Consider the following 23,342-nt stretch of genomic DNA (forward strand, 5'->3'; position numbering starts at 1 on the left):
AAAGGAGTCTGCAAATATAGTAAATAAAAAATGAAAAAATAACTGATAAAAACAAACATAAAAATCGTAAACATGTTAAGTATCGCTTAAAAGGAACACCTGCAAAGAAAATAAGCCTTTCTGCTTCTTATAAGCATTTGCATTGCAGTATAATTGTGTGTTATAACTCACCTTGCTCCCTGGCAAAATCCTGGGGTAGTCACAGGGGTTGGGCTTTGGCTTGGATGCATTTAAAAAAACAACATGTGCCTTGTCAGTGTTACTCCCTCCTCAGAGCTTGGCCCCCACCTTTGTGCTCCTGTACAGCTCCACCTCCTGCTCCTTCTCAGAGGTCACAGCCTGGTGAGCTGATATCAGTGGGGGGGGGGGGGGGGAGAAGCTGTACAGGAGCACAAAGATGGAGGCTGCCTGAAGCTCAGACAGTCACGTTGTTTTTTGAAATGCATCAAACCAAAGCCCAACCCCTGTGACTACCCCAGGATTTTGTCAGGGTGCAAGAGTAAGTTATAACACACAATTATATTGTAATGCAAATGCTTAGAGAGAGCAGAAAGGCAGATGTGCACTGCAGGTGTGAGGGGCTCCTGTAACCGGTCTTTAGTGAAAATGAGGTCCCTGGTGACAGAATGGGACTTAAAGGGAATCTATCAAAATATTTAAACAATTATTCCAGACGCTGTCAGAAATTATAGCAATGAAAATGTCATCACATCCCACAAAAAGTGACACCTTACACAGCTACATACACTGAAGAATTAAGAATCTAGACACAGATGTCTTCATATTAAGTCAAAATAAAACTTCTTTATTAAAATGTCATGCACATCTCCTCTCCCCTGATGCAGAAGACTCTGCATATTACAAATGGCTTCACGTCGATCATTTCAGATCCATAAATCTTATGTCCATGATGAGAAGGACACACTTCGGCAATGGCCGAGGCGCTGGGGACAGCACAGTCAATGTCTGCCTTTCGGTGTCCACTCCGGTGATGACAATGAAGCCAGCGACATTTTTCTCCTCCAGACCCTCGTCAGCTGGACCACCATCAATGGGCACGACACTTAAGAGGTGGTGTGCCATGTCCCGGCCTGGTGTGACTGGCACCAATTTTAGCTGGTTGTCTTCTTGGGACATTCCTAGCGGGAGACAAGAGTCAGGGATAGATGGAGCCCCAACTTTATAGACTTTGACCTCTGAGAATTTGACCTCGAAGGCGTGAGGATAAAGCGATCCGCGTGGGCCATAGAAATACTCCCGTACCCGCTGATCCCGGGATTCCCTTCGACATTCTTTAGAACGCTCCGATGCTCCGCCAGACTTTGGGAGGAGCAGCGTATGAACAAAATGGGGCAGGTCTCTTCGCAAGTCATTGTACAGACGTTCCTGGTCCAAGACTATGACCACATCCACTTCAAAGGCGGAGGCCGCATGTATCAACGCCTGATAACCAGATCCTTTCACCCAGCCGCAGGTGTTTATAAGACTCCCGCTGATCGATGCCCGCCGATTGGCTTCACATCGGAGGTTGAAGACATTAGCCAGTCGGGAAGTCAGCTGAAGGGGAAAATCACAAAGGTCAGAATTTACATACAGTAATTCCTCAACTCGGAAAATCTAACATTAAAATGCATCCTGATAAACCAGGGACACTTCCTCATAAATCCAGGCACCGGGACTGTGGTCATCTTTTTATATTTGTTATCCATGGCCTCCTTCCTTCTAAAATCAACCTACAATGGGTACAGAAAGTATTCAGACCCCTTCACAATTTATTCATGAGTATCAGTCATAAGTATTCAGACCCTTTGCTTGTGACACTTATATTTGTGCTGGGAATTTCCTTCTGATCCTCCTTGTGATGGTTCTACTCCTTCATTGGAGTACAGCTGTGCTTATTTAAACTGATTGGGACTTGATTAGGAAAGGCGCACACCTGTCTATAGAAGACCTCACAGCTCATACTGCATGTTAGAGCACATTAGAATCATGAGGTCTAAGGAAATGCCCAAGGAGCTACGAGACGGAAGTGTTGCAAGGCACAGATCTGGACAAGATTACAAAAGAATTTTTGCAGAACTCAAGGTACCTAAGACAAAACACTTTAGGGATCCCAGACATGAGGAATACGATTCTCTGCTCTGATGGGATGAAGATAGAACTTTTTGCTATTAAGTTTAAGTGGTGGAGAAAACCAGGCGCCGCTCAACACCTGCCAAATACAATCCCAGCAGTGACACATAGGGGGCAGCATCAGGCTATGGGGGGGGGGGGGGGGCAGGACCACTGGGTGTAATGGAAGGAAAGATGAATGTGGCCAAGTACAAAGATATCCTGGATGAGAACCTCTTACAGATGCTCTGGACCTCAGACTGGGCCGAACCTTCCAACAAGACAATGACCCTGAGAACACAGCTAATAACACAGCAGAGGCTTCAGAACATCTCTGTGACCATTCCTGATTGGTGCGTCCAGAACCCGGACCCAAATCCAATTAAGCATCTTGGGAGAGACTGGAAAATGGCGTCAACCAAATGTTCACCATCCAACCAGAGGGAACCGGAGAGGATCTGCATGGAAGAGGCAGAGGATCCCCAAATCCAGGGGTGAGAAAGTGGTAGCATCTTCCCAAGAAGACTCCTGGCTGCACCAGCTCCAAAGCTGCTTCTACTCATCACTGAGCAAAGGGGCCAAGTACTCATCATGGGGGGGGGGGGGGTTGTTGGGGCGAGTACTCATCACGGGCAGACCGAGTACTCATCACCCTTCAGGCTCAATTCAATAATTAGAAAAGTTGATTTTTATTAAAAAGGAGGCCATGGACAAGAAATATAAGCAGATGACCACAGTCCCGGTCCCTGGATCTATGAGTAATGTCCCTGGTTTATCAGCATGGATTTTGATGGTAGATTTCCTTTAAGTCCTCTAGGGGTTGTCCCATAAAAGATCGTTATTACTGATCCATATGTCCACTACGATTTAGAACAGGGCTTTAGAACTATGACATCAGCTGGCGGCGACACTGCTGCATCATAGTTGTGCGCAGGCAGAGCACCCACACTGCCGAGAACCCCAAGACTATATACAGCAAGTGGTAAATGCTCCCGTGTCCCTGATGCTGCTCGATTCGGCGGATTATACATTCATTGTCAAGGATAGAAAGGAGAACAAAAACACTGCAAGTAACCTCTCCTGTGAAAGGGGTGGCTAAATTAAGTACACCCAATCCTTTTCACCCCAAATTATGTCAGGGTGCGGTCACACGTGGCAGCATCACAACAGCTAAGAAGAGGAGGAGATTTGCCCGATTACATTGCTGTCAACATTGCGTTTACAAGATGCCTTGTTAACACATTGTTAACATTGCATTAACGTATGCGCTTTGTAAACGCAATGTTGACAGCAATGCAATCAGGCTCTGATGGTCTAACGGAGAGCTATACAGCGCTGTTTCCTTTCCATGGAACTTAATGGAAATCAAGCATTTTACATTCACTAATTGACACTAAACATGCGTAAGCGTCTTCTCTGCGATCCCGGTGCGTATTCGACATGCTGGGTACCTGCAAAAAGGACTTCAAATATGCCTATTAGCCTGGGGTGCTCGGTTCACGTCACACAGGCCCTCCAGGCTAATATTTATGCACTTCCTCTCCCCTGCTGGGTCTTGGTGACGTCACGCAGGAGGCGTGCATGATTACAGAGCACCTGGGTGACGTACACAGAGTTTAGCATCATTTAAAAAAAAAAATTTTTTTTTTTTTTTTACAGGTACTCGCCATGACAAGTTTTATGAAGATCGCAACGGGAACGCTGAGAAGATGCTGATAGGTAACTCAGGTGCCCCCCACTTGTGATCAGCAGGGGTCACAGCAGTCCGATCCCAAATAATTAGCCGCTGACCGCCATAAAACAACATTACCGGAGAAGCTTTTCCTAGAACTCTGGTGATACTTTTCCTCTGTTGAAAAGAGCAACTCAGCAGAACGATGCTATAAACCTTTACTTACAGCAAAAACTGGTAACGCCCAGTTGTCAATTTATTAAAATACTGCTAAATGCAAACTCTGATGCTCCAAAATATGCATGTATGGAAAACCAGGGTTGTACTGTCCCCCCTGGGAATCCTAAGGTGTAGACCCAGGCTGCAACAAAATAATGGACCACAGAAACCCAAAAAACTAGGAAATACAAATCCGATACAATTATATGTGGAAGCAGAAATGTCAGGACTTGACCCCCTCACCTTGTTGTACAGCTTGATGTTGGTCCCTGGAGTAGTAGATCCAAAGTGATAGACAAGTGGGGCCTGAGCGGAGAACCCTTCCTCTACATCCGCTGGTCTTTCCACACACAGGGCCCCAACCGTTCCAGGTACAGACACCGACCCCTGCCCCACATCCAGCTCCACTAGGGTCGGCCTCCGACCTCGCCGTACTGCGTAGTTCAATAATATGCGACAAAGCGTTGATTTGCCCACATCAGAAGGTCCCGCCACTAAAACCCGGGGACCTCGCTCACCTTCACGCTCAGCCTGGGCTCGCATCTGCTCTAGTCCAACGTGAGTGTTGAGATAAAGCAACATGGGGGTATCTTTAGACACGTAGGCCACGTCAGGGCTTCCCCACAGCTGGACGGTGCACCCGTGCCACGTGAAGACGGCCGCCCTGCTCCCTGGTGGGAAGGTGTATTTCTTGTTCTTTGTTAGCTCCGTGCCAAAAACCTCAGCAAGTCCAGAGATCAGCTCCACCTGCACCGGGGCCGAGCCTTCAACCTCCAGCCGCAGCTCCGTCTCCTTCTCCAGCTCAAACTTAGTGGAGGGACCACTGGAAGACGGCCAGGATCCTCCGGCTTCTGTATTTCCAGTAAGCGGGTCATCTGAAGACATCGTGCCTTACTGGAAAAGGACAAGAGATGAGAGGGGAGCATTTAGAGTTCACACATTGTAAGGGATCATACACAGGAATGTAACCAGGAGAAAGGGGGGACCACAATATGATGGGAGGACGGGGGGGGGGGGGGCAACAATATGAGGGGAGGATGGGGGGTCCAATATGAGGGGAGGGCCACAATATGAGGGGGGGGGGTACAATATGAGGGGAGGACGGGGGCCACAATATGAGAGAAGACAGGGGGGCACAATATGTGAAGGATGGAGGCAGAGATCACAATAACACCTGTATAAGCGCTCATTACACTTGTACAAGCAGATTTACTCTTCACAACTAGTCCAATGTGGTTAAATCTCCATCACACTATTCTCCATTTGACTGGCTCTGCGGCCCAATAGAAGATCACATGACCGGAGGGCAGATCAATGGGCAAATGAATTTTTTGGCAGAGTCGGGGAGGGAGCTGTGCTCGTCCCCCATGGCCCAGCATGCACGGCTGCAGACAATGTCAATGAGACGGCCTGATCCTGCACTGTGATGACCCGATCCTGCACAGTGATGGGGCAGATATTATCAGTCCCATCCTATGCGCTCTATATGTGTATACACAGATCACTGATTACAGTCATACTATGGGAGGTCACACACACACACACATATATATATACACACACACACTTCCTACTGAGTTCAGCCACAGTTTAAAAAAAAAAAATCTATCAATAAGATAAGGGGTCACTAGAGAGGACTGGGCCGGACTTCCGCTTTCCGGGTTTGTGTTGAGCCATGCGCCCCAGACATGTTGCCCCCGCAGCCGGGTAATTTCTGGATCGCGCGGGCTCCGGGTCCTCTCACTTCTAGCGGCTGGAGACGGGACAGGAAGATATATAAAAACTACAACTCCCAGCATGCCCCGGGATGTAAACACCGGCACGTGTCACTCACCCGCTCACCGTGAACGCGACTGAATCCTCTCCGCTTACTGAAGAGCCGCCTGACGTCACACAATCACGTGACCCTCCCCCCGCGTCACATGACCCTGAGTGCAGCGGCTGGTTGGCTGCGGTTGATGAGACGCGGGGCTGTGCAGTGTGATCCATGGGGACGTGTGCGGAGTATTCTACGTCACGTTCCTCTCAGGGAATCAACGTCATAGAAGCGCCGTCTCTTCATAATAATGACCGGGCTGACGAGGCCGTTGACTTGATTTTGACGTCAGAATATTGCCTAGTTCACACGATGCGGTTTTGTGGGAAAGGCAAAATCCGCACCGGAAACCCAGACTGGCCAGTAAATGCTGTCTGTACACAGCCCGAGAACATTTTTCCTCTGGTGCCGAAAATCCGCAGTGTAGTACAGAAGCCTGAGGGCGCGTTCACACACTGCGTTTTGGTTGCGTATTTCATTGCATTGGAAACACATTACAACAGCTGAGGGCGCGTTCACACGTTGCGTTTTGACCTGCGTTTTCATTGCGTCTGAAACGCATATACAACAGCTGAGGAGAGGTGATTTGCCTAATTACATCACTGTAAAGATTTCCGTTTACAAAACGCATCGTAAACGCGATGTTAACGCATGCGTTAACAATGCGTTAACGCATGCGTTTTGTCAACACATGCGTTAACATTGCGTTTACAAACGTAAACGGCAATGTAATTAGGCAAATCACCTCTCCTCAGCTGTTGTATATGCGTTTCAAACGCAATGAAAATGCAACCAAAACGCAACGTGTGAACGCGCCCCGAGGAGCGGTGATTTGCCTTAATACATTACTCTACGTTTGTTAAGGCAACGTTGACGCATGCGTTTATGATGCGTTTGGTAAACGCTAATGTTTACAGTAACGTAATTAGGTGAGTCACCTCTCAGCTGTGGTAATGTGTCTCAAACGCAACGTGTGAACGCGCCCCGAGAGTGAATGCGATTTGGAAAAAAATATGGAGACGACGGTTTGTTTCCACGCGGAAATTGTTGCTCAATGCAGAGAATGGAACAATCATCACGTTGCTTCCCTTGTGCGTCCTCGTGGATTTTTGCGCGTTTTTTTTTTTACATTGAAAAAAGAAAGTAAAAATCTGCATCAAATCTTTATCGACCCGCAGTTTCCTTGTAGAATTCCCTCCTCCTGAAGGGATGAGAAAAAGAAGGGAAGAAAACGCAACACTAAATAGATAAATCAGCATCAAAAACGCTCAGAAATCCTGCGTATCATATGCAGATTTTAACCCTTTCACGACCCGTGACATAATGGCAAGTCATGGGCCAGCTGTGGGTGCATGGAGAGGGCTCACGGGCCGAGCCCTCTCCATAGCCGGTAAGTCTTTGCTGCATATCGCAGCAAACACTTAGGCCTCTTCCACACTAGCGTTGCGTTTCACGTCAGGGTGCAATGCGTGAAAAACTGACGTTTTTGGCTGCATTTTTGTTCCATTTTTACTTGGAGTAATTAACGTTTTTGCGTTTTTCACGCGCGTGTTGTTAGCGTTTTTTGGCGTTTTCGGCGCATTTTTCACGCGCGATTCAATGGGAGACTCGAGCATTTTTCAAAGGGACCATGGTTTGGGATTAAAATGTGTTATTTAATTGAAAAATAATGTCTTCTGATAAATTGCAAACATCTGCGATCTATTCTTCACTGTTCCGCGCGTATATTATCTCCCGACAATTTAGCAGATGTGAAGAACAGTGAAGAATAGAATAAAATCATTGTACACAGTGACCACAGGATCATTTAAGATAAAAACACAGTGCAGAACACAGTGCAGAATAGATTACAGATGTTCGGCACATCTGCTTACTTGTCGGGAGATACGCGCGGAACGGCGCGAACAAAATAGCATGTGAAGAACAATATATATGTGTGAAGAAGACATTGCAGATGTATGGAAACATCTGCAATGTGTTCTTCACACACATATATATTGTTCTTCACATGCTATTTTGTTCGCGCCGTTCCGCGCGTATCTCCCGACAAGTAAGCAGATGTGCCGAACATCTGTAATCTATTCTGCACTGTGTTCTGCACTGTGTTTTTCTCTTAAATGATCCTGTGGTCACTGTGTTCACTGTGTACAATGTTTTTATTCTATTCTTCACTGTTCTTCATTGTGTTTTTTTAATTAAATGATCGATCGCGAGCAGGGGAAATAATGTTATTCTGGTCACCTAGCAACCCTTACGTTTAAAACGCATTGCACTCGCATTGCACTTGCAATGATTGCGAGTGCAATGCGTTCTTGATGCATCTCCATAGACTTGAATGGGGCGTGAAAAACGCACGTGACCCACAAAAATAGAGCATGCTGCGATTTTGACGCGCGTGTAAACGAACGCAAGCACGCGCGTTAAAAACAACGCTAATGGAGAAAGACCCATTGAATACAATGGGACAGAGTGCAATGCGAGTTCTGCGCGTCAAATGCACGCGCAGAACTCGCGCGTGAAAAACGCCAGTGTAGAAGGGGCTTTACTGGTAACACCCGCAATCGGAAAATATACTGCCATACAGTAATGTGGTAGGATCAATCGGACAACCTGGGGTTAAAGTACCCCTTGGAGTCTGAAAAACAGTGAAAGTAAAAACTAAAAAGAAGTAAAAAAAAAAATTTTGAATTAAAAAAACCTAAAAATTCTAATCACCCTAGAACTGATATAAATAAACAGTAAAATTCATAAACACATTAGGTATCGCCGTGCCCGATCAAAATCTAATAAAGTTTTTTCACTGCGTTTAACCCCGTAACGGAAAATAGCACCCAAAGTCGAAGATGGCACTTTGAAAAATATGAAATAATTCCATAAAGTGATTAGAAGGTCGCACAGTCCTAAAAATAGTAGCATTGAAAACGTCATCAAAAGCCGCACAAAATGACACCACCCACAGCTCCGTGCACCGAAGTATGAAAAAGTTATTAGCGCCAGAAGACGGCAAAATAAAAAAATAAAAATTCTACACGAGTTTTTAATTTTTGGAAATGTATGAAAACATTATAAATCCTATACAAATGTGGTATCTACGTGATCGCATCGACCCAAAGAATAAAGTAGACATGTCATTTGTGGCGCACAATGAAAGCCGTAAAATCCAAGCCCAAAAGAAAATGCTGCAAATGCGTTTTTTCACCAATTTCACTGCATTTGGAATTTTTTCGCGCTTCCCAGTACATGGCATGGAATATTAAATACCGTCACTATGAAGTGCAATGTGTTACACAGAAAACAAGCCGTTACACAGCTCTGTACATGGAAAAACAAAAAGTTCTAGATTTTTGATTGTGGGGAGTGTAAAATAAAAATGAAAAAAATAAAAAAAGAGCCAGGTCCTTAAAGGGTTAATATGGATTTCACATGGAAATACGCAACTTGTGCATAGTCTACGGCATCTTTCACGTTGCCGCTGCGCCTATTTTACATTGGCGATGCGACTCTTTCACGTTAGTGCTGCGACTCTTTCACGTTGGCGCTGTGCCTCGCTGATTTCCACGGATGCCTCACAAAGCCATTGATTTCTATGGGTGTTTTCACATTGACTTATATTTTCCCTGATCCGTTGTCCGGGTAAATTACGATACGTCCTATTTTTGTCTGCATTTTCAAACACAAAGCAGTGTGTGTGGCACCAGCCTAATCATGATCATGGGCACAGGGTGTCATTTCCAAACACTTATGTTGTGGATTACGAGAGGAGCAAATACAAATAGAATTGACACGGAAGACTTCTTCATGTTTTCAAGGATTTTCAGGAGTTTTCCCAGAGCAAAATCCAATAAAAAAGACGTCTGACCATCGCGCTATGACTGCGCAAATGCGTTTTGTCACGATTTTCCCAACATTTGGAATTTTTTTCCCAATTCCCGGAACACGGCCTGGAGTATTAAATACCATCACTATGAAGTGTAATTTGTTATGCAGAAAACAAGCCGTCACACACATCTTTACGTGTAAAAATAAAGTGGGGAGTGAAAAATGGAAATGAACAAACAAAAAAAGGGGCGAGGTCGTCAAGCAGTTAAGCTAGCGCGTTAAAAGTTTTTATTAAAATCTTGCATCCTTTCCACAGGGGTTGTCCAGCAGCAGAACAGAGGACTGCAAGTCTCCCTTGAGGGGTGTGATAAGGGAGAGATTATAATCTCCTCTTCTGTGCATGTCGGTTCCAAATTAGTTATGCATGTGTGCACGTCACAAGGAATGGCTCAGACAACTGCTGATTCAAGTCTCCTTCATGCTAATGCCCTGGGCAAATCAGAACTGTGAAAGTTTATTTGTTTTACCAGTCTATATAGAAAGGAAAAAGGTAGAAGAGGAGGAGTGTACAAAGCATTAACATATCATGCATCTTCTTGATTGGAGAGTTTCCCTGCGGTCTCACGCTCACGTTACCGTAGGGAATTCCTGAAATTCCACAGCCCCAAAGTTTTAGGCGCGGCACGCGATGCGGGCGCTATCTTCAAATGTATTCTCTGTTAGGCCCGTTCCACACTTGCGAGTGTGATGCGATGAACTCGCATCACACTCGCAACGCATGCTGCCGGGTACGCACGGCCCGAACGCTGCACAGAGGGAGTGAACTGACATGCTGAGTTCACTCCCGCGGTGCAGCGTTCGGGCCGTGCATTCCCGGCAGCATGAGTTGCGAGTGTGATGCGAGTTCATCGCATCACACTCGCAAGTGTGGAACGGGCCTTACAGTGATTTTTAGGAAAATAAGACAAGTAGGATTTGATCTGTTGATAGGTTTTCCTTTACAGGTGAGTTTCTAGGGTTTCTAAGGTCCCACAGAAATCAGAGGACAGATTGGCATTGAGAATAGCAACCCAGAAGTCCTGCTACTATAAAGCAGATCATGGCTGATTTGTGGCCTCCTGTTCTGCAGATCACAGTGGGTCTTGGTATAGATTTATCAGATGGACAGGAGATCAAATGTATTGTGAGAATATAATATTGTGTTTAATCAGGCTAAGGCCAACAGCAAAGTTTTGGAAATAGTCAGACAACCTATAGCTGCAATAGCTGAAAGCTAACATTTTTCCAATATACATTCATTACCAGATGGCAGCTATTTCTTTACTAATCCTCTGCTTTCATTCTGACTCAGTCCTTTCCCATCAGCCTGGCATTCTGGTTGCCAGAAAGGAACAAAAGTTAAAAATGAGGGAACAGGACATGGAGACTACAGACTGAGGAGTCACAGAAGGGTGAGGGAGTGGGGCTATGCGATAAGCTAGTTCTGGTCTTAGTTCAGTAATTACAGGAAGCAGCTCCATCATGTCTGCACTATTTAGACTCTGCTCTCATATTAAGACAGTAAAGAGAAGGGGGTTGGATCAGCAAAGCAGTTGTGTGCTAGGTCTCCTGCATTCTCTGTACTTCCCATCCCTCACTGTCCTGAGTTTGATAGCATCTGCTGAACAACCTGGCTGACACACCATTCATAGCAGATAGTGTTTATAGTATATAGTAGTCATAAGGCTGTATTAGATCGTCTGTGGTAACAGTGCGTAGGTGTATATTTGTGAGTAATAATCTGTGTATTAGTGTTAGAGAGGAGAGCTCAGCATTATGGGAAGTGAGGGAAGCTGCTCTGGACTCTGTGCCCTTTGCTGATGTCACAACTAGGAAGTGCCTGCGCTAGCTGAAGATGATTTTATAAGTACAGAAGGAGCAAGAATAATATAGGTATCGTGGGATAAGATTAATTACTGTTAACCCCTTCCCTTCGCGCCGGACTTCATCCTCGTCAGAAAACGCACCTCGCAGATCGCGACAGGACCGGGTAAGTAAATGTGCCCCTATGCCTTTAAGATGACGTCACAGATACCATCTTATAGGCACTGCCGGCAGGCAGCCTGGGGTTCTGACCTCGGGGCTGCCAGGGGAACGATCATTGGCCTGCAGGGAACAGGAGCCCACTTCGACCGGGGGGTGTTACACTGGGGTGTCGGCCGTTAGTTACAGCCGGCACCCCGCATGTCCTGATGCTGTTTTGGCTCAGATCTTGAGCTGAAGCGGCATCAGCTCTGCGTCCGATATATCAGATGCTGAGCGTTAAGTCACTGCGCTCAGTGGCCGATATGTCGGACGCAGAGCAGGAAGTGGTTAAAGGGGGATTCCCACAAAAGAAGATTCTCACATCTCAATCCTCCAGTGATGTTAACACAATAAAGATCATTTTAACCCCTTACTTTACAATGTTACTCAGTGTTATTGCTGTTTTAGCTCATATCACTCCCTAGGCTGCTCAGTGTAAAATTCCAGGGTGTGGGCAGGGACTTTCTAAGCAGACACATTACTGTATTATTCCTCTAGTTCTGTAGGGTGACAATGTGGTTAGATTATAAGGGTACAGTGTATATGCACTTTCATCTGGCTTCTGAACTAACACACTAACACATAGAAAAAGAGATGAGACAGATCACAGATGCATGAGATTACACAGAGGCTGACAGACCATTTCACTGTTACACTGTGAGCTCTACTATATCTCACATAGCTGTGCCTGCCTCCCCCTTTCCCTGTGTCACTTATCTTCTTGTAGCTTGTAGTATGCAGCCTTTCTCTCTGCTCATGATGTGCTGACAGGCTGTGAATCAGTGAGTGTCTCTGAGCTCCGTGCAGGGGGCGGGGCTACAGACACACAGCAGAGACAGACAGAAATCTCAGTTGCGCAATCTCACACAGAAATCCAAGATTGCGGCCCCAGAAGTTGGTTGTGTCCAGGGGCAGCTGAAATTGTGTACAGCAGGACTGATAGAGACAGGTTGGAATTATATCTGTGAAATTTTGACTCCTAAATATATAAGCGTCATGCATGAGCAAGATTGCTATGACAAACCCCAGATTTACCACACCGAACCAGAACTACTGAATTTAACAGATCTTCTGACCTGTTGAGTTCAGCACATGTAGGTTCGGCCTGGTATAGGCAGCATATGGAAGTGGAACTGCACAGAACCCCAACACAGGTCTTTAAAGCTTCTTTGCAGTAACTTTGCTTCTACTTACCAATCCAGTTCAGACAAACATTCTCAAACTCCTTATTTATCTACTTTGAGGAAGTATAAGGATTTGTAGTCAACCATTTAGACTATTTATTAACTCAAGCCAATGATCACATCCATGGGACAAGGAAAAAAAAACATGCATAGTTGAGCACCATTGATCACTTTGACATTTACCCAATCTGAATAAAAACCAAACTCTCAAACATGGGTGAAGAGCACAACGCTTTATATGTGGCATCCCAAAAGTTATCACTTGGCATGTCCCTATGTACTCTGGACTAAATCAGTATCCTTTTGCCTTAGACTGTTCCTCCTAATTTAAGGAAAACATGTCTCACTGTTGGTGACCAGACGTTAGCATGTATCACACTTTATTGCCTTATTCTATACAGTGGGTACGGAACGTATTCAGACCCCTTTACATTTTTCACTCTTTTTTTTTATTGCAGCCATTTAGTAAGACCCAAAAAATTATACTCTTGTACAGCCCCTTTTCTGTGACACTCATATTTAACTCAAAAGCTGTCCATTTCCATCTGATCCTCCTTGAGATGGTTCTACTCCTTTATTGGAATCCAGCTGTGTTCAATTAAACTTATTGGACTTGATTAGGAAAGGCGCACACCCGTCTGAACCTCACAGCTCACAGTGCATGTCAGAGTACTTGAGATTCATGAGGTCTGAGGAACTGCCCAAGGAGCTCAGAGACAAAATTGCGGCAAGGCACAGATCTTGGCAAGGTTAAAAAAGAATTTCTGCAACACTCAAGGTTGCTAAGAGCACAGTGGCCTCCATAATCCTTAAATGGGTTGACCGCAACTTTTCCTTGACCTGGCCGTCCTGCCAAACTAAGCAATCGTGGGAAAAGAGCCTTGGTGAGAGAGATAAAGAGGAACCCCAAGATCACTGTGGCTTAACTCCAGAGATTCAGTAACGAGATAAGTGACTTTGTGGAACTTTCACCTATCACTGCAGCCTCCACCAGTTGGGGCTTTATGGTAGAGTCTCCCGATGGAAGCTTCTCCTCAGTGCAAGACATATGAAAGCCGCATACAGTGTGAAAAACGCATGAAGGATCCTAGACTCTGAGAAACAAGGTTCTCTGGTCTGATGGGACAAAGAGTGAACTTTTTGGTGCTACTTCTAAGAGGTGGAGAAAACCAGGCGCTGCTCATCACCTGCCAAATACAATCCCAGCCGTGACACATGGTGGTGGCAGCATCTGGCTATGGGGGTAGGGACGGGACCACTGGTTGCCTTTACTAGCTCAAAAGGTTCTTCTACTCAATAGTGAGCAAAGGGACTGAATAATTACGGCCATGTGATATTTCAGTTTTTCTTGTTTAATAAATTTACAAAAATATCTACATTTCTGGGCAAATGAGCAAAACAAAATAACGGTTTTCGATCTTACCAACTGGCTGCAATGAAATAAAAGGGGTCTCAATACTTTCCGTACCCACTATATGTGCAGTTCTACAATATAATGGCTGGAAAACATTGCTTTTTACTTGAAGCAACAACAGTCTTGGACAACATATATAAAATGGTGGGATCTTGGTTTTTTCCCCCAAAATTGTATATTATTCTGTGGGCCTTGTGTGGATCCTCTGGTGTCTGACAAGATGTGAATTACTAGTAAAACCTTTCCCACACTCAGAACATGAAAACGGTTTCTCTCCCGTATGACTTTTTTGGTGACGTACAAGTTTGGAGTTATTAAGAAAACATTTATCACAGCTCGGACAAGAATATGGTTTTTCTCCAGTGTGGAACCGTTGATGTCTATTAAGTTCCGAGGAGCTTCGGAAACATTTTCCACATTCGGAACATGGGTAGGGCCTCTCACCCGTGTGAATCCTCTGATGTTTGATGAAGTCGGAATTCCTGATGAAACGTTTGGCACACACCACGCACGAATATGGTTTCTCTTTGGTATGGATCCTCTGGTGACTGTTTCGTTCGGAGCTACTTAGGAAGCCTTTTCCGCACACCGGGCAGGAATATGGCTTCTCTCCCGTGTGGATTCTCTGATGCCTGTTACGTTCTGAGTAGCTTGTGAAACGCTTCCCACACTCTGAGCAGGAGTATGGTTTCTCGCCGGTGTGTATTCGGTGGTGTACTACAAGGTATGAATTACTGCTGAAGCATTTACCGCACTGAGTACAGGAGAACTGCTTCCCCCCAGTGTGGATCTTCTGATGCGCAATCAAGTTGGAATTGGTGCTAAAACGTTTACCACATTTCGGGCAAGCGTATGGTTTTTCTCCCGTGTGCGTCCGCTTGTGCGCCAGAAGGTTTGAGCTATTGCTAAAATATTTACCACATTCCGAACAACCGTGTGGCGATTCACTTGCGTGAATTTGCTGATGGGTCTTAAAAAGCGACATAGTCGTGAAGGACTCTCCGCAAGTAGAACATAGGAGATCATGCTCAGCCGGTGGCTGGATTCCATCATCACTTCCATACTCATCAGTAAAGGTAGATAGCGTGGTATATTGTGTATCGTCTGTGGGCGTGTAGATGTCAACGTTTGAGAGGTTCACTTCTTCATAAGAGGTAGATTCATCGGTGATATGAGAAAATGTGTATTGTGGATGACCTGTGGGTATGTAAAGGTTGGTGTCTGCAATATCTCCATCTTGATACGAGATGGGTTCCTCCTCATTCCGAAAAGACATGTACTGAAGGTGGTCTGTGGACGTATAAAGCTCAGTCAGTTTTGTGTCTTCGTCAGAGACCACCAAATCCTCCTTTAGATATGGCAGATACTGTTGCGTATGATCTGCCGAGATATAAATGTCATTGTCTATGAGATTTCCTCCAACACACGAGTTGGATTCTTCCTTAAGATGTATATGAGGATCTTGGGGTATATGATTTGTATCCATATGGATCCCTTTATAGAGGAAATCCTCTGCCTCGGCGGAGACAAACTCTTCTTTGATATGTATAGATATATATTGTGTTTGGTCAGAAAGATTTGCTCCGTTGTGCGCGAAGGTTTCCTTCTTAATACGATATAGATGCTGCGAATAATCGTTTGGTGATAATGGTTGCTCTTTTATATCGGGCGACGGACACTGGGGAGATGGAGCATTCAGAGAACTGAAGTCACAGGAGACAGGTTCCTGCTTAACCCGAGGAGGATGGTTTGCTTGTATATTCTGCATGGATGTGTCCTTCTTTCCTACATACGAGCACAGTTCGGCCATTATCAGTGGTGGGCGCTGGTGTGTAAAAAGATCAGTGTCTACAAGATGCCCTTCATCAGATGTATCCTCCTTAGTAGGAGCATACACTATATCATCTACAGTTGTGCTCATATTGGTGCCAGGGAGTTGCTCCGTATCGCCAGATATCTTAGAGACGTTCTCCATACAGTTGATCATACTTGGTTAACTTTGTAGTATGCAGTATGAAAATTGCAGTATGAATTTTTTTTTTAAATACTTGTGATTTACATTGTCTAGTTAATAATAGCGACGTAGGATCCTTCAGTTATTTCTATATTTCCACTGAAATCTATAGTAGCGGAAAAAAAAAACAAAAACAAACAGCGTGATCCAATGAGTTTAAAAACTTTACAAAAATTGTGTGACAACGTCTGAAATGGGTTTTCGAATAAGTGTGGGAGCAGCAGAGCTGGAGAGCAGTAGTGCACAGCAACTATTAGCTAGCAGTAATATCGGAAGGAATAGGCCCGGTCCGTTTCTTGCAACCCCACTAAAGGGGTATTCTCATTTTGGCAGTAAAAATAAAAGCCTCTAGTCCTATCATGTGCATGTAAACCCTGCACAGTACTACTGCTCTTATCCTGCATATATGAGCAATGCAGAGAGATCCTAGTCCTATCCTGTACATGTACACTCTACACATTATATATATATTAGCTGTATGGTGATATATACAAGTGACATGGGATATATAGAGATGTATATAAGTTATATGTGGTATACTGGTTACTTGGTTATGTTTATAAGTTGAATACTGGTTATATGGTGATGTATATAGATTATATAGCAATGTATACAGGTTATACGGTGTATATTGATAATACGGAGATGAATATAACTGGTTATATAGTGTATATGAAAAATGATATGTATACGTATGGATACATGATGTAGGTCTCAGAGGAATGGATGCAGTGATAGATGCAGGCGATGGATGCAGTTTGCACAGAGATGGACGCTGGTCGCAGAAGAATGGATGGAGTGATGGATGCAGGTTGCACGGGGATGGATGGAGTGATGGATGCAGGTTGCACGGGGATGGATGGAGTGATGGATGCAAGTTGCACGGGGATGGATTGAGTGATGGATGCAGGTTGCACGGGGATGGATTGAGTGATGGATGCAGGTTGCACGGGGATGGATGGAGTGATGGATGCAAGTTGCACGGGGATGGATTGAGTGATGGATACAGGTTGCATGGGGATGGATGGAGTGATGGATGCAGGTTGCACGGGGATGGATGGAGTGATGGATGCAGGTTGCAGAGGGATGGATGGAGTGATGGATGCAGGTTGCAGAGGGATGGATGGAGTGATGGATGCAGGTTGCAGAGGGATGGATGCAGGTTGCAGAGGGATGGATGGAGTGATGGATGCAGGTTGCACGGGGATGGATAGAGTGATGGATGCAGGTTGCACGGGGATGGATGGAGTGATGGATGCAGGTTGCACGGGGATGGATGGAGTGATGGATGCAGGTTGCACGGGGATGGAGGGAGTGATGGATGCAGGTTGCAGAGGGATGGATGGAGTGATGGATGCAGGTTGCAGAGGGATGGATGGAGTGATGGATGCAGGTTGCAGAGGGATGGATGCAGGTTGCAGAGGGATGGATGGAGTGATGGATGCAGGTTGCACGGGGATGGATAGAGTGATGGATGCAGGTTGCACGGGGATGGATGGAGTGATGGATGCAGGTTGCACGGGGATGGATGGAGTGATGGATGCAGGTTGCACGGGGATAGATGGAGTGATGGATGCAGGTTGCACTGGGATGGATGGAGTGATGGATGCAAGTTGCATGGGGATGGATGGAGTGATGGATGCAGGTTGCACAGGGATGGATGGAGTGATGGATGCAGGTTGCAGAGGGATGGATGGAGGGATGGATGCAGGTAGCTGTATGGTGATATATACAAGTGACATGGGATATATAGAGATGTATATAAGTTATATGTGGTATACTGGTTACTTGGTTATGTTTATAAGTTGAATACTGGTTATATGGTGATGTATATAGATTATATAGCAATGTATACAGGTTATACGGTGTATATTGATAATACGGAGATGAATATAACTGGTTATATAGTGTATATGAAAAATGATATGTATACGTATGGATACATGATGTAGGTCTCAGAGGAATGGATGCAGTGATAGATGCAGGCGATGGATGCAGTTTGCACAGAGATGGACGCTGGTCGCAGAAGAATGGATGGAGTGATGGATGCAGGTTGCACGGGGATGGATGGAGTGATGGATGCAGGTTGCACGGGGATGGATGGAGTGATGGATGCAAGTTGCACGGGGATGGATTGAGTGATGGATGCAGGTTGCACGGGGATGGATTGAGTGATGGATGCAGGTTGCACGGGGATGGATGGAGTGATGGATGCAAGTTGCACGGGGATGGATTGAGTGATGGATACAGGTTGCATGGGGATGGATGGAGTGATGGATGCAGGTTGCACGGGGATGGATGGAGTGATGGATGCAGGTTGCAGAGGGATGGATGGAGTGATGGATGCAGGTTGCAGAGGGATGGATGGAGTGATGGATGCAGGTTGCAGAGGGATGGATGCAGGTTGCAGAGGGATGGATGGAGTGATGGATGCAGGTTGCACGGGGATGGATAGAGTGATGGATGCAGGTTGCACGGGGATGGATGGAGTGATGGATGCAGGTTGCACGGGGATGGATGGAGTGATGGATGCAGGTTGCACGGGGATGGAGGGAGTGATGGATGCAGGTTGCAGAGGGATGGATGGAGTGATGGATGCAGGTTGCAGAGGGATGGATGGAGTGATGGATGCAGGTTGCAGAGGGATGGATGCAGGTTGCAGAGGGATGGATGGAGTGATGGATGCAGGTTGCACGGGGATGGATAGAGTGATGGATGCAGGTTGCACGGGGATGGATGGAGTGATGGATGCAGGTTGCACGGGGATGGATGGAGTGATGGATGCAGGTTGCACGGGGATAGATGGAGTGATGGATGCAGGTTGCACTGGGATGGATGGAGTGATGGATGCAAGTTGCATGGGGATGGATGGAGTGATGGATGCAGGTTGCACAGGGATGGATGGAGTGATGGATGCAGGTTGCAGAGGGATGGATGGAGGGATGGATGCAGGTTGCACGGGGATGGATAGAGTGATGGATGCAGGTTGCACAGGGATGGATAGAGTGATGGATGCAGGTTGCACAGGGATGGATGCAGTTATGGATGCAGGTTGCACAGGGATGGATGCAGTTATGGATGCAGGTTGCACAGGGATGGATGCAGTTATGGATGGATTGATGGATGCAGGTTGCATGGGGATGGATGCGGTTATGGATGCAGGATGCACTGGGATGGATGCGGTTATGGATGCAGGATGCACGGGGATGGATGCGGTTATGGATGCAGGTTGCACAGGGATGGATAGAGTGATGGATGCAGGTTTGCACGGGGATGTAATGATGGATGCAGGTTTGCACGGGGATGGATGCGGTTATGGATGCAGGTTGCACCAGGATGGATGGAGTGATGGATGCAGGTTGCATGGGCATGGATGGAGTGATGGATGCAGGATGCACGGGGATGGATGCGGTTATGGATGCAGGTTGCACGGGGATGGATGGAGTGATGGATGCAGGTTGCACGGGGATGGATGGAGTGATGGATGCAGGTTGCACTGGGATGGATGGAGTGATGGATGCAGGTTGCACTGGGATGGATGGAGTGATGGATGCAGGTTGCACTGGGATGGTTGGAGTAATGGATGCAAGTTGCATGGGGATGGATGGAGTGATGGATGCAGGTTGCACAGGGATGGATGGAGTGATGGATGCAGGTTGCACAGGGATGGATAGAGTGATGGATGCAGGTTGCACAGGGATGGATGCAGTTATGGATGCAGGTTGCACAGGGATGGATGCAGTTATAGATGGATTGATGGATGCAGGTTGCATGGGGATGGATGCGGTTATGGATGCAGGATGCACGGGGATGGATGCGGTTATGGATGCAGGATGCACGGGGATGGATGCGGTTATGGATGCAGGTTGCACAGGGATGGATAGAGTGATGGATGCAGGTTGTAAGGGGATGTAATGATGGATGCAGGTTTGCACGGGGATGGATGCGGTTATGGATGCAGGTTGCACCAGGATGGATGGAGTGATGGATGCAGGTTGCATGGGCATGGGTGGAGTGATGGATGCAGGATGCACGGGGATGGATGCGGTTATGGATGCAGGTTGCACAGGGATGGATAGAGTGATGGATGCAGGTTGTAAGGGGATGGAATGATGGATGCAGGTTTGCACGGGGATGGATGCGGTTATGGGTGCAGGTTGCACGGGGATGGATGCGGTTATGGGTGCAGGTTGCACGGGATGGATGCGGTTATGGATGCAGGTTGCACGGGATGGATGGAGGTTGCACGGGGATGGATGCGGTTATGGATGCAGGTTGCACGGGGATGGATGCGGTTATGGATGCAGGTTGCACAGGGATGCGGTTATGGATGCAGGTTGCACAGGAATGGATGCGGTTATGGATGCAGGTTGCACAGGGATGGATGCTGTTATGGATGCAGGTTGCAGGGGGATGGATGCAGTTATGGATGCAGGTTGCAGGGGGATGGATGCTGTTATGGATGCAGGTTGCAGGGGGATGGATGCGGTTATGGATGCAGGTTGCACGGGGATGGATGCGGTTATGGATGCAGGTTGCACGGGAATGGATGCGGTTATGGATGCAGGTTGCACGGGGATGGATGCGGTTATGGATGCAGGTTGCAGGGGGATGGATGCGGTTATGGATGCAGGTTGCACTGGGATGGATGTGGTTATGGATGCAGGTTGCACAGGGATGGATAGAGTGATGGATGCAGGTTGTAAGGAAATGTAATGATGGATGCAGGTTTGCACGGGGATGGATGCGGTTATGGGTGCAGGTTGCACGGGGATGGATGCGGTTATGGGTGCAGGTTGCACGGGGATGGATGCGGTTATGGATGCAGGTTGCACGGGGATGGATGCGGTTATGGATGCAGGTGGCACGGGGATGGATGCAGGTTGCACGGGGATGGATGCGGTTATGTATGCAGGTTGCACGGGGATGGATGCGGTTATGGATGCAGGTTGCACGGGGATGGATGCGGTTATGGATGCAGGTTGCACAGGGATGGATGCAGTTATGGATGCAGGTTGCACAGGGATGGATGCAGTTATGGATGGATTGATGGATGCAGGTTGCATGGGGATGGATGCGGTTATGGATGCAGGTTGCACGGGGATAGATGCGGTTATGGATGCAGGTTGCAGGGGGATGGATGCGGTTATGGATGCAGGTTGCACGGGGATGGATGCGGTTATGGATGCAGGTTGCACGGGGATAGATGCGGTTATGGATGCAGGTTGCACGGGGATGGATGCGGTTATGGATGCAGGTTGCACGGGGATAGATGCGGTTATGGATGCAGGTTGCACGGGGATGGATGCGGTTATGGATGCAGGTTGCAGGGGGATAGATGCGGTTATGGATGCAGGTTGCACGGGGATGGATGCGGTTATGGATGCAGGTTGCACGGGGATGGATGCGGTTATGGATGCAGGTTGCACGGGGATGGAGTGATGGATGCAGGTTGCAGGGGGATGGATGCGGTTATGGATGCAGGTTGCAAAGGGATGGATAGAGTGATGGATGCAGGTTGCACAGGGATGGATGCGGTTATGGATGCAGGTTGCACGGGGATGGATACGGTTATGGATGCAGGTTGCACGGGGATGGATGCGGTTATGGATGCAGGTTGCACGGGGATGGATACGGTTATGGATGCAGGTTGCAGGGGGAAGGATGCGGTTATGGATCAGGTTGCACAGGGATGGATGCGGTTATGGATGCAGGTTGCAGGGGGATGGATGCGGTTATGGATGCAGGTTGCAGGGGGATGGATGCGGTTATGGATGCAGGTTGCACGGGGATGGATGCGGTTATGGATGCAGGTTGCACGGGGATGGATGCAGTTATGGATGCAGGTTGCACAGGGATGGAGTGATGGATGCAGGTGATGGGTGCAGGTCGCACAGCCTTGGGTGCAGTTGAGTGATGCAGGTTATAAGTGTAGACTAGTTATATGGAGATGTATACATATTCTATATGGTACACGGATTATGTATGACACATATACAGCACATATGGAGACATCACACCTCCCATCCTGTCGAATTTTCTGTGTCAGTTGCTGAGTATAAAATGCAGTTCTCATACATCCCATATAATCCCGTGTAACATTGCTGCTATTTCCTCCCTCAGTGTAGATTCCCCTTTCCCGGCATGCATCAGCCCGGGGGAGCCGTACACGTACCCGCACCGGCTAATCCTCTGCCTCCTCTGTTCTCTGCCCACACCGGAAGTTACTAGTTAAGCTTATTCTGCTTGTGCGTTCCATCGGAATAAAGGCGACTTCCTGCCATTGACGTCAGGATCATGTGACCAGGACTCGGTGTGGGAGGAGCGTTGTGTGTGTAGAAGCTGCTGCCTAATAGTATTGGGCTGAGACCAGACTGGGCGTGTAAGATGTAGCTCCTCCCCCTGATGTCATATTGCAGTCGGGTCACTGTGGATGAGCCTAGGATAGAATTATCATTTCTTTTTGATGCACCTAATGAAATAAATGGATTTTTAAGTAGTTATATAATGATATTAATAAAGAATTAGAATTAGGAGTAGTGAGGTCCTGGAATCAGATGGGGAGATTTATCATGTCCTTTACTCCACTTTGCAGGCATGAAAAGGCTGAAAATCCAGGTCCAAATCACAAACTTTGCAACTTTTTGATTCGGTTATAGCAGGATTGGATATCAGTGCAAATGGTTCAGTCAGTGTTGGGCTGGGGTGGACCTGGACCCACCAGATAACATTATTATAATTTATGGAAGGTCCACCCTCCATTAACCTGAAAATACACCAGAGTAGATGCTTATTCTGCTCGTCTTCTAATGGACCTCTGGGGACCAGTGCTGAGTTAGAGCCTGGGCCCATCAGAGGATTGTATGGTTCTCCTGTGGCCCATTTCAAGACTTAGAGGTCAAAATGTATAAGTAATTATTGTATTTCGTTCTCTGAGTGCATAGATGCATTTATAAAGTCTTAATATTTTTTTTCAAAGCCACACCTTTTGCTTCTCCTCTAATTCTATCATTACATAGTAACATTAC

The 23,342-nt window shown here is 46.7% G+C and overlaps 2 protein-coding genes across 4 annotated transcripts; both read right to left on the minus strand.

Annotated features, from left to right (window-relative positions):
* Window positions 1-789: 789 nt before the first annotated feature.
* CLP1 (cleavage factor polyribonucleotide kinase subunit 1) lies at window positions 790-5,991 on the minus strand. 3 transcript variants are annotated; one of them, XM_072130353.1, is made up of 3 exons: window positions 5,838-5,991; window positions 4,247-4,897; window positions 790-1,557 (listed from the first exon to the last, which is right to left on the minus strand). In XM_072130353.1, the coding sequence occupies exons 2-3, from the start codon at window positions 4,886-4,888 to the stop codon at window positions 880-882; spliced, it is 1,320 nt and encodes a 439-aa protein (XP_071986454.1). In that variant the 5' UTR covers window positions 4,889-4,897; window positions 5,838-5,991; the 3' UTR covers window positions 790-879. The 3 variants fall into 3 exon arrangements, with proteins under 3 accessions (XP_071986454.1, XP_071986455.1, XP_071986456.1); XM_072130354.1 differs by having other exon boundaries at window positions 5,846-5,978; XM_072130355.1 differs by lacking the exon at window positions 5,838-5,991 and adding an exon at window positions 5,652-5,793.
* Window positions 5,992-12,973: 6,982 nt separating this feature from the next.
* On the minus strand, window positions 12,974-22,628 carry LOC140106066 (uncharacterized). Its single transcript, XM_072130263.1, has 2 exons — window positions 22,490-22,628; window positions 12,974-16,420 (listed from the first exon to the last, which is right to left on the minus strand). Exon 2 carries the CDS (start codon window positions 16,285-16,287, stop codon window positions 14,479-14,481), a length of 1,809 nt encoding a protein of 602 aa, XP_071986364.1. The 5' UTR covers window positions 16,288-16,420; window positions 22,490-22,628; the 3' UTR covers window positions 12,974-14,478.
* Between the last annotated feature and the right edge of the window lie 714 nt (window positions 22,629-23,342).

Source organism: Engystomops pustulosus, chromosome 11 (assembly GCF_040894005.1).
Source record: "Engystomops pustulosus chromosome 11, aEngPut4.maternal, whole genome shotgun sequence".
In the NCBI taxonomy this organism is placed as follows: domain Eukaryota; kingdom Metazoa; phylum Chordata; class Amphibia; order Anura; family Leptodactylidae; genus Engystomops; species Engystomops pustulosus.

Bases quoted from the DNA above. Each gene is read 5' to 3' on its own strand.
- CLP1 (XM_072130353.1), bottom strand. From the start codon at position 4,888: ATGTCTTCAGATGACCCGCTTACTGGAAATACAGAAGCCGGAGGATCC. The intron at 1,558-4,246 runs GTGAGGGGGTCA...TTTCCCCTTCAG, and splicing joins ACATCAAGCTGTACAACAAG to CTGACTTCCCGACTGGCTAA.
- LOC140106066 (XM_072130263.1), bottom strand. From the start codon at position 16,287: ATGATCAACTGTATGGAGAACGTCTCTAAGATATCTGGCGATACGGAG.